This window comes from Odocoileus virginianus, chromosome 24 (assembly GCF_023699985.2).
Source record: "Odocoileus virginianus isolate 20LAN1187 ecotype Illinois chromosome 24, Ovbor_1.2, whole genome shotgun sequence".
In the NCBI taxonomy this organism is placed as follows: Eukaryota; Metazoa; Chordata; class Mammalia; order Artiodactyla; family Cervidae; genus Odocoileus; species Odocoileus virginianus.
In genome coordinates, this window is record NC_069697.1 from 9,171,376 (window position 1) to 9,183,440 (window position 12,065).

The following is a 12,065-nucleotide window of genomic DNA, read 5'->3' on the forward strand; positions in this document are numbered from 1 at the left end:
CTTGTTTGGGGTGTATGTGACTGTGGGAAGGACTGTCTAATTCTCATTCCATTTAGGCTGCCACAGATCAACTGTTTCTCTTTCAGACTTATATGTTTTTCCTCTGACTCAGACAGTTGCCCCAATGTGGGGATTGGACCCCTGCTTCAGCTCCCCCACCGACTGAGGGCAGGTCCAGTCCTACTAAAACTCCTCTTTTCCCCTCTAGTTCCTTCATCCTACCAAGTTTTGCCTGGTTCTGTATATTCTTTTCCACTGGTCAGGTACTCCTGTCTACTCTTGGCTGGTGTTCTACATGGACTTCTGTGTCTGAAGGTGTATTCCTGGTGTATCTGTGGAGAGAGATGTACTCCACGTCCACCTACTCCTCCGCCATCTTGTTCTCTCCTTAAGTTGATTTTTAATCTGTTGCTTTTAAAAGCAAAAACATCCCAGGGGAACAGAACTCATAACCTTTATCCTGTGCCAGGTATATTACATGCATGTGTCATTTCATGTCCAGGGTGACTTTTGTGGAGTCCAAACTCGTTCTGCTCACCACACAATAAATCAATGAATCTGAGACAAGGTGTTGAGATCAGCAAGGGCCTGCAGCATTTTTGATGTTATTAAGATTAGCTTGCTAATGAGTTCAGGCTATTTACCAGATTTCTCTCCATGATTTGCCAAGATGCTATTCCTGAATGTTAATAGCCTTCATTTTCAACTTTTAAGCTCACCTTTCCTCACTTGAATAAAATCAACTTTACTACTGAGACCACTTTACAATGCTACTTCACCAAGTTGTAGGCATATATCATGCTAAAATGAAAATTACTTTTGAGAGATGTGTTTTGGATTTGGATTTGCCTTTTATGTTTCTTACATTGTATATTTTGAGAATATTCTTCTTTATCTGCAAAAGCAAGTCCCATTGCCAGGAGGAATAGTTCTGGATGTAACATGTGTTTGTAGAATATCTTTTTTCACACTCTCAAGCTTTCCCCATCTTCCCATTGAACTGTGCTTTGTGGATGTTCAGATTGCGGTCATTCACCACGTGCCCCAGTTTCTGCGTCTTCTCATGGGTTAGTCTTCCTCAGTATTGCTTCTGCTTCCTATGCTTGTTTCTTCAGCAGAACTTACCTGTCCAAATTTTCATTTTTTCATAGATAATTTTTCTTGCTCTCAAAGTGAAAATTTACCAAATAAATGGGACAGTGGGACAGTGATTAAAGGCTAGGGTAGAAGGTTAGATTGTTTTCTATCTTAAATAATGGCTCAGATACATTTTAGCATTTTAACTAGATCATTTTAGCAATGCCCTACTAGATGTAGTACCCGCTTCTTAATTTCTAATCTAATTAAATAGCCCATGTAGTAAGAATTTGAGGTTGTTTATGAAGGAACCTAGACCAGTAGACAACATATGTTATTATTTTGAGCAGTCAGAGTTTATTACTGTTCAAGTCAATAGTTTCAAATTATACCTGGGCTATTCAAAATATGAAATCATGGTAAACACCCACCTAAGTCCTTGGCTCAGTCATTGACATAATTGCTAACAAACAGGGTAAAGAACAAAATCCCCTTATAGAAAAATTACAGCAAATCTAGAATGGATAAAGGCCTGAAAAGTTTTGCTTATTGTTGGGTATTAGGAACTCCTTACCTTCTTTAGAAGAGGTCTAAATTTGACAAATGTGTAGACAAATAATTTTTATAATTATAATTACTGGCATAAATGTTCACCAGGACAAAAAAAAGAACTTTAGCTACTCTGAGGCGTCCAGGAAAATGTAGCAGATTAAGTTGTGTTTAAGCTCTGACCTGAAGCAAGATTAGTAGAGGGAGGGTTAAGGATAGGAATGATTGTGCCAAGCAGAGAAAGTAAGAGCCTTATGAAGACCCTTCTTATCTATACTCATATCTCTGTCATGATGAGTTGGATAGATTGCAAAAGACATTGCATTTATTTATTCTAGTTTTTCCAATTTCATTTTTTAAATTGCATTTCTGAGGTGAAAGTCACTCAGTTGAGTCCGACTCTCCATGGTATTCTCCAGACCAGAATACTGGAGTGGGTAGCCTTTCCGTTCTCCAGGGGATCTTCCTAACCCAGGGATTGAACCCAGGTCTCCCGCATTGCAGGCAGATTCTTTACCAGCTGAGCCACAAAGGAAGCACAAGAAGACTGGAGTGGGTAGCCTATCCCTTCTCCAGTGGATCTTCCCGACCCAGGAATTGAACCCGGGTCTCCTGCATTGCAGGCGGATTCTTTACCAACTGAGCTATTTCTGAAGAGTGCAAAAGTAATTTTGACAGATGTTAAAATGGTTAAAACTTTGTCTGATATAGTAGATATGCAATATTTTACTTTAAAAGTCATGTTAATCACACTTTTTCAGTAATAAAAAGTGTGACATAAAAAAGAAACTACTCAAGAATATATTGAAGATTAAATATAAAACACCAGGAGTTGATATTCTACATAAACATCTTAAAGCATAAAGCACATTATCAAAGAGAAATGCTTAGTTACAACATACAAGGTTCTGTATCAGTGCTAGTTCTGATTAAAATTCTTTTTTTTTCCAATAATAAAAGTTTTACAGTGATATTCAGAAAAATATTACAGCATTTTGTTTTAACAAATGAAAGAACGTTCTCAGTTAGAGGTAATTCATATCTTGAGAAACAAACACCTCCACATGATATATGGATTCTGTGATAATCAGGTTTGATAGCATTTTTATTGTGGTGCCAGCGAGAATACCAACTGAAAACATAAATACAGCTGCTACTGTTATTTTGTGGAATTTATTTCATAAAGCTTTTCTCTACTCAATAAACTCTTTTTTGAAAAATTGTTATTATCAAAATAATGAAAACACACATGTATGTGTAGACATACACTATAGTTGGAATGACCCCAAAAGTCAGAAAGAAGATATAACTCAAGCAGCATCTTCAAATTACTGAGAAAAAAGTGATCTGCACAGTACTAATCTATAAATTTAAACTGTTTAAAGAAATCTGCACTAACCCTCAGAATTTCTGCTAGGTGTGAGTTCAGTCTCCATGTATAACTAAAACAGTGATCAAAATTGTAGTAATTTATACCTCTTTACATGAAAAAATCATTAATATTTTAAGACATTATTCTGCTATTATATAGCAACTGAGAAATGACATTCTAAATGTTTTATCTAAGTTGAAATATATACTTGATAATTAGTTTACAGTATTTTTTCAGTGTTTATTCAGTGCAGAATGGCTGAAATATTTGAATCCTTACACTATTATAGCACAATTAGAAATAGACCCTAAAATGGTCTGTTTACTTGCTTATGTGCTACATTGGCATTTCCTTTGTAAACCATTCAGTTTTGAAGATTTAGTGAACAGATTTTGATGCTATTTTGCAGTTTAATGACACAAATGAAATTGAGGAGTGTAGTTTTCATTTGTGAGGTCAGTCATTTCCTCTCACAATGTTATGCTTATCACTTTACCGCTTCTTGGATGTGTGATTTTTTTCCCCCAATTCTTTTTATTGTTTGGGGAGTTCTTTTCTTGTATATTTACTCACCCCAGTAATTTTATTTTTATTGGAGGATGATAATTTACCAAGATATACTTGAATGGTAGGTGAATCACAGTGTCATAACCCTTGTTCTTTTTTTCTCATGAAATATTTTTTTCCATTGAATCACAGAAACAGATGTTCTAACACCACCATGCAAAATCTTCTTTTATCATCTCATTTTGAAAGTAAACAGCCTCTTAAGCCCATGGAGAAAGGCCCTGTACCCAATTCATTCACCAGAAAGTTCAAAATAAAAATTTTGTGCACTTCTATTTTAGCTGCTTCTTATGTATGTTTAATAAAATATTAATATGTTATCTTATACCCTAACTTTTCAGCTCCTGATTCTCCCCCACAATACTTCTCTGTAAAACAGTTGTCTGGTGTCATGGTGAAGTTGTCATGGCAACCACCCCTGGAGCCAAATGGAATTATCCTCTATTACACAGTTTATGTCTGGTAAGAATTTTTTTCTTTTTTGGAAATAGTTCTGAGAACAAGTATTAATCTGTAACATAATAGGAATGCAGTTTTAAAATTTCAGATTGTGAAGCTACATTAGAAATCTGATTATTAATAGGTTAGTTTATATGCTTTTATTAAGAAACAACTTTTTCCCAAATTATGTGGAGGTCCAAGCATAGTCAAATAATGTGAATTTTGTAATAAAAACAAAATAAATGTATTATGTGTAATTACACTAGAATCCTGCTCTTCAGAGTCATGGATTGCTCATGTGACTACAAGTATAATTATATGTGAAAAGCTTTCAGAATATTACTCCAATATTCTCTATGTCACTCTCCTTTTATGTTTTCTTGAGCAGAATATTTAAAACTAAAATTTAACTAAAAGATATTTCTCCAGAGCTCTATTATTTAAGGTCAGTTTTCCACTGAAATGTAAGCAGTGTATTTATTTTTTACTGATCACCTTTACCCTACTTGCCTATTCTGCTATAAACCCTGGTAAAAGGATTCACAAATGATATAACATATTTTCTAATGTGTTTTAAATATTTCAACTTTGAAAATGCAATTTACATAATGTTTTATAGAATATAGACATTTCTTCTTTTATATTTCTTACTTGGAAGGTTCAGCATTGAGTGAGAGGCTATGTATGATGCTTTTTAGAAGTCTACTCTTCTCCTTCCTAAATTAAAACTCCCCCACCCCGCACCCCCAATCCCTCTTTAAACCCTTTGCATACTGCTGCTTAGGACTACCTTTCCTGTATTCTTTTTTTTTTTTTCCATTTATTATTAGTTGGAGGCTAATTACTTTACATCATTACAGTAGTTTTTGTTATACATTGAAATGAATTAGCCATAGATTTACATGTATTCCCCATCCCGTTCCCCCCTCCCACCTCCCTCTCCACCCGATCCCTCTGGGTCTTCCCAGTGCACCAGGCCCGAGCACTTGTCTCATGTACCCAACCTGGGCTGGTTATCTGTTTCACCCTAGATAATATACATGTTTCAATGCTGTTCTCTTGAAACATCCCACCCTCGCCTTCTCCCAGAGTCCACAAGTCTGTTCTATACATCTGAGTCTCTTTTTCTGTTTGCATATAGGGTTATCGTTACCATCTTTCTAAATTCCATATATATGTGTTAGTATACTGTAATGGTCTTTATCTTTCAGGCTTACTTCGCTCTGTATAATGGGCTCCAGTTTCATCCATCTCATTAGAACTGATTCAAATGAATTCTTTTTAACGGCTGAGTAATATTCCATGGTGTATATGTACCACAGCTTCCTCATCCATTCGTCTGCTGATGGGCATCTGGGTTGCTTCCATGTCCTGGCTATTATAAACAGTGCTGCGATGAACATTGGGGTGCACGTGTCTCTTTCAGATCTGGTTTCCTTGGTGTGTATGCCCAGAAGTGGGATTGCTGGGTCATATGGCAGTTCTATTTCCAGCTTTTTAAGAAATCTCCACAGTGTTTTCCATAGTGGCTGTACTAATTTGCATTCCCACCAACAGTGTAAGAGGGTTCCCTTTCCTGTATTCTTCATTGCCTGATTCCAAGTTCCTTTGCTTACTCTTTGGCAAAATTAGGAGTGGCATGAGGGATGATAATAGGAGGAGTAGCAGTGAGACAAGGTAACCATTCCCCTCTATTACCCTACTCCTTCATTTATCAGTTCAGTGTTTCATTTCTTCATTCAATAATATTGATAAAGTAGCTATGTACCTGTGAACAAGACACATAAGACCCGTGCCATCAAGGAGCTTACATTCTAAAGAGATAAGTGGATTATATACTCATAAATAAACAAAAGAGGAGAAATCAGAGGAAAGAGGGTTACTTTTGATAGTATGCTTCCAAAAGAATATATGGCCTTTACTTGTGATCTGAACAAGAAGGAACTTCTTGTCAAGTCAGGATCTGCAGGAGGAAGGAACATCAAGTGCATAGGCTCTGTGAGGAAACACATTTGTTCTGAAAACTGTAGAGGAGGTCAGTGTTGCTACAGATGGAGACAGAGGAGAGTTATACTGGAGAGGAGGAGGCTGGCAGAGGTCAGGAGTTAAGCCATCATAAGGACTTGGTTTTCATTTCAGTTTTAATGGGAATTATTAAAGAATTTCAAGCCCTTTGGGTACTTTATGCAGAAAGAACTGTAGAGGGAAACATGCTAGCAGGGATATTCAGTTCAGTCGCTCAGTCGTGTCCGACTCTCTGTGACCCCATGAACTGCAGCACGCCAGGCCTCCCTGTCCATCACCAACTCCCGGAGTCCACCCAAACCCATGTCCATTGAGTCGGTGATGCCATCCAACCATCTCATCCTCTGTCATCTCTCTCCTCCTGCCATCAATCTTTCCTGACATCAGGGTCTTTTCAAATGAGTCAGCTCTTCACATCAGGTGGCCAAGGTATTGGAGTCTCAACTTCAGCATCAGAGGCCAGACAGACCGAAACCACAGTTACAGACAACTAGCCAATCTGATCACAGGACCACAGTCCTGTCTAACTCAATGAAACTAAGCCATGCCGTGTGGGGACCCCCAAGATGAATGGGACATGGTGGAGAGGTCTGACAGAATGTGGTCCACTGGAGAAGGGAATGCAAACCACTTCAGTATTCTTGCCTTGTGAACCCCATGAACAGTATGAAAAGGCAAAAAGATAGTACACTGAAAGATGAACTCCCCAGGTCAGTAGGTGCCCAATATGCTACTGGAGATCAGTGGAGAAATAACTCCAGAAAGAATGAAGGCATGGAGCCAAAGCAAAAACAATACCCAGCTGTGGATGTGACTGGTGATAGAAGCAAGGTCCGATGCTGTAAAGAGTAGGGGTATCAGGTGGGAGATTATTTTAGTAATCTGGGCTATAGATGATCCTTGGATGGAAGAGAGAAGTGGCAACTTTTTATTACGCTTAGGAAGAAAAGTTGCTTGGACCCAGTGATAGATTGGCTATGGGAATGAAAAGGAAGAGAAATCAATGGAATCAATGATGACTTCTGGATTTTTGAATCAAAGGTAATGACTCAGATTATGACACTGTTTTGCTTTGTTAGAAAAAAACTGAAAGTGAAAAAAGTTAATGAGATTCAAGACTTTTCTGGTTGGGTTTCCAGTCCTACTCTGATAAACGGTATCATTACTCTGTATAGTGACCATGCTGTGTTGAGTTCAACTCCCAGTAGTACTTTTTTCTCTCTTCTTTCAGGGGGTGCCCCATTTCTGTCTACTTCCTAAGATGGATTGTAGGTATAGGAGAGACCACGGAAAGTAGGATGAGGGGATCTCAAGTCTGGGATGTTGTGACTCATCTCATTTGACTGTTGGGTACCATTCTGGGCCTCCCCCCCCAACCCCCGCCATTATAGCTTCCAGTTTCAAGGTTTTTATTTTCTATTTTAGCCTTGATCCAACCTCAGATTTATTCTAGTGTTCTGGATCTCTTAGCATGTCTGTCTCAACCCTCAGGTAGCTCTGAACCGATCTGTAGTGTGCAGGATTGGAAGGTGGCTTCCACACCGTTCCTTAGCTCCAGTGGAAGAGCCCTTAGATCTTACTGGACATAAGTATTAATAATCACTGGACCTAACTACTTATCTAGACATAAGTAATGCCATACTGAAGACAGAGATTTTCTAAGAGGTTTACCATTTTCCTCTCCATCCTAAGAAGGCGAAGCTCTATGCTGGCACTTCCTTCACAAACTGTTCATTTGTTTTCACCACCTGCCCTCAACTTCTCTTCCCTGGTGGCTCAGATAGTAAAGAATCTGCCCGCAATGCAGGAGATCCACGTTCAGTCCCTGGGTGAGGAAGATCCCCTGGAGAATGGAATGGCTACCCACTCCAGAATTCTTGCCTGGAAAATCCCCATGGACAGAGGAGCCTGGTGGGCTATATCCATGGAGTCACAGAGTCAGACACGACTGGGCGACTAACATTTTCACTTTCACTTCACCCTCAACTTAAGATCCCAGGACAGCTTTGTCCTGTTCTTTCTCTCACCCTTTCTTAGTAGTGCAAAACTTTTTCTTTTCTTCTCATTTTGACTGCTGAAAGCTTTCTTTGTGCATGTAATTCTTCCTTTCTACACCATGAATTATTATAAAACTTTATGGCCGATGTTCATGCTGGACTGACTCTTAATGTGGAAAGAGAACGTAGAAAACACTTTTTCCTCAATAGAACTTGGCTTTATTTCTCTTTCTCTCTCTCACACACACCACACATAGGGAGGAGGTGAGTGTGATAGAAGAGGCAGAGAGATTAAGATCCTCTCTGCTTCAAGATCTGGTTTCTTCATCACTGTATTGGAACAGGAAACGACCTGGCTCATAATTGAAATTAAATTATCTGCTGAATGGATGACTGAATGAAGAATATATTTTAAGAGTTAAAAATTTAGTATAGACTTATTATCTTTTCATTTCTGGCATAAAAGTAGTGATGCTTTTCCAGACAATGGACACCTTCTGTTGACTACAGTTAGACCTTATAAAGAAAGAATAAAAAAGGAAAAACATCTTAACATGTTTAAGAATATCATCTGTAATAGACTGAAAGATATAAATGGTAGTGAAGTATATAAGAGATATTTTTTAAATTTCCAGCATATTCTTAACTAAGCTGGAAGCTTTAGCCTCTGTAGTTAAAGGGATATCATGATCCAGGGCCCTTTTTTTTTTTTTAATCACTATTACTAATCAGTAATGGATTTTTGGGGCTTCCCTGGTAGCTCGGACACTAAAGCATCTGCCTGCAATGTGGGAGACCTGGGTTCAATCCCTGGGTTGGAAAGATCCTCTGGAGAAGGAAATGGCAACCCACTCCAGTCCTCTTGCCTGGAAAATCCCATGGACGGAGGAGCCTGGTAGGCAACAGTCCATGGGGTTGCAAAGAATCGGATGCGACTGAGAGACTTCACTTTCTTTAATGGTTTTTTTGGAACTCTTGTCATATAAGGCAAGAGTTAATTGGGGAGGATAGGAGGCATGTATCATGATTCCATGCAGCACATTCTGTGTGGAGAGACATAGGTTTGAATGGTGACTCTCCCACTAAATGATCTGTGGTGTTCTCTTAAAGTACTGTGTAAGTGGTCTCTATTTTTATTAGCAGAGTTCCTGTTTCAAGGGTTCATATTTCTCTCACAATACTCAATTTCCACTATTTTCGTTCTTTCACTAACTACCAAATTCTTTTTAAAAAACAACATCTTTGTGAAGGAAGCAAGTTGTTCCATCTCATGAATTACGAAGAATGTTCAAGTAGATTTTTGTGTCAAAGCGCATGATGAAGACTGAGGGGCCAGCTGGAAGGCAGTGATATAGTCCCCACACGAGAAGGTGAAAGCCCGGTTTAGGAAAATGTTGAAAAGTGCTAATACAAATGCGGAGGTTGACGCTTCACAGAAGTCTCTAATGACAGCCCTCAGAGACCATTACAGAATCTGACAAGTGGTCATAGACGAAAACAGGAAGAGACTGAATGCCCTAAGAGGCTTTAGCCTGGATAACTGGGGACTTGCTCCAACATTAGGGCTTCCCAGGTGGCGCTAGTGGTAAAGAATCCACCTGCCAATGTAGGAAACTCAAGAAAAGCCCAGCCCCTGGGTTGGGAAGATCCCCTGGAGGAGGAAATGGCACCCCACTCCAGTATTCTTGCCTGGAAAATTAAAAAACAACATCTTTGGATATTTGCTATATTCATTGTGTCCGCAAATTCCAGGTTACCTACTATATTTGTTATACTGGTCACTTCTTTCTTTGTCATGAGTATTTCTTTGCTAAATAGCTCATGAGGGTTATTGTGCAATCATTTTATAACCACTACTATGGGAGTCATATTTGATTTGTAGATAGTGTGTTCAAAATCTTTTTTAACACATTGCATTTTATTTATTTATTTTTTTTGTAGTTTTAAAGTGAAAATTTATTCAGTCATTTATAAAACTTTCATAGAAATGATGGAAAGTATTTAATATCACAAACTAGTTCTCCATCTTTTAAGGATTTTAAGTCTTTATATCTTTAGGAGACTTATCAAATTTTATTTTTAACACATTGCATTTTAAAATAATATGTTCTTCTAGAGTTTGCTTTGGTAAAATAATTTTTGTCATCTAAGTAACAAACACTTTTTCCTCAGTTACACTGGTAAATTATGTTTATACATTTTCAAATGACCAACAATCCTGTCATTCCTAGGGCAACCACCATTAGATAAATACATTTCTATTAGAGCCCTCTAAGTGTATTCTTTTAATATACTTTGGATTGAGGTGTGGTATTATAGTAAACTGATTTATACAACATATTTATTTATTTTATAGTTGAATTCAACTTGGATTTGTTTAGCAATTCTATTTCTATAATGTCAGTAAAATTTAACAGTAGTTTTCTTCCTTGTTCATAAAACTTTTAAGTGAATGGTCCATAAGATATAGCTAAAAGACTGGAATGAAAATGATGTTGAAAATTCTAGCTTATACACAGACCTTGGCTTTTAAACTTTTCTCAGTTCCTAGTCGTCATTATGAGAAACAATTCTGAATCAGTCACTCTGACAAATGTATATTAAACTCTGTGGGGAGATAAAAAAATATATATAGAACCTTAAAATGGTTGTAGACTAATTAGAGATAACATATGCCCATGTGAAATAATTTTAAAATATTTGCTGAGCAATATATTAGGAAGTCAAAACAGTTTTACTGTAGATTTTTATTAAATGTTACAGGCCAAATGATTTCCCCTGTAACATAAAAGCTTACTTTTGGAAATGACTTTTGTTATGCTAAAAAGGTATGTTTAGCCTTATTTCTTCCAGTTTTTGAAAAGATTTTCACGCTATTAAAACTGCCTAATGGTTTCTATGTCTGATATAGATCAATAATCAGAGTGGGAAGGGGGCCATTTCAAACTTCCTGAGTTTATCTCACATTTGAAATGAAGATGATAAAGACAGATTAGTTTAGGGGAACATCTCAGAGTGGGAACGGTCTATGAATGCGTGGAGGTAGCATGAGTAGACTGTGTCAAGAGGTGGATGTGTGGCATTCTAAAAATGAAATAGTGGAGCTGGATTAGGGTTGTGGGAGATACAGAGATGGAAGGAGTGGTTAGCACAAGGGTGCTTTTGATCATTTGACTTCTTGAGTTTTGTTTTGTTTTTGACTTCTTGAGTTTTTTAGTGGGATGTTAAGAGCTCTGTCTTAGTTCTTTTTTATTTATCATTTTCATGAATGAATTGGATGAAGCTTGGTTACCACGGTGACAAGCAGGCTAGCAGTAGGCCACTCATGCTTTGTTGGACCAACAAACTGTTAATAAATTCTAAACAGAATTTTGTAGCATTTTTAAATGAGTAGGTATCTAGTGAAACTTCAGCTTCCTTTGTTTCTTACAAAAATCAGAATACTTTTGCCATGTTCCCCATGAAAAAAAAAAATCAGCTGGAGTTGAATAAAGGCTGTCTTTAGGTGGAGCATTTGCTTTACAGTTTAACTTAGTTCTCATCACACTCTTTTTTTTTTCAATGTATTTATTTTAATTGGAGGCTAATTACTTTACAATATTGTGGTGGTTTTTGCCATACATTGTCATGAATCAGCCATGGGTGTACATGAGTTCCCCATCCTGAGCCCCCCTCCCACCTCCCTCCCCATCACTCTGGGTCTTCCCAGCGCACCAGCTTTGAGTGCCCTGTTTCATGTGTTGAACTTGGACTGGTGGTCTATTTCACATATGGTAATATATGTGTTTCAATGCTACTCTCTCAAATCATCTCACCCTCACCTTTTCCCATAGAATTCAACAGTCTGTTCTTTACATCTGTGTCTCTTCTGCTGTCTCTCACACCGTGTCATCATTAACATATTTCTAAATTCCATATATATGCGTTAATATACTGTATTGGTGTTTTTCTTTCTGACCACAATCTTTTATTCTCTTTTAAATTCATTTAGTCATTTATTTTGCCTGTGTGGATCTTGAGTTTTAATACCTTCAGGG

General features: G+C 37.6%; 1 protein-coding gene across 2 annotated transcripts in view; it reads left to right on the top strand.

Annotated features, from left to right (window-relative positions):
* The window catches only part of PTPRQ (protein tyrosine phosphatase receptor type Q), a 235,648-nt gene that overhangs the window by 58,598 nt on the left and 164,985 nt on the right, over positions 1-12,065 (top strand). For both annotated transcript variants that reach the window (XM_070454261.1, XM_070454262.1), the window contains exon 17: positions 3,907-4,027. In XM_070454261.1, coding sequence (XP_070310362.1) covers positions 3,907-4,027 — 121 coding nt within the window. The remainder of the gene's footprint in view (positions 1-3,906; positions 4,028-12,065) is intronic.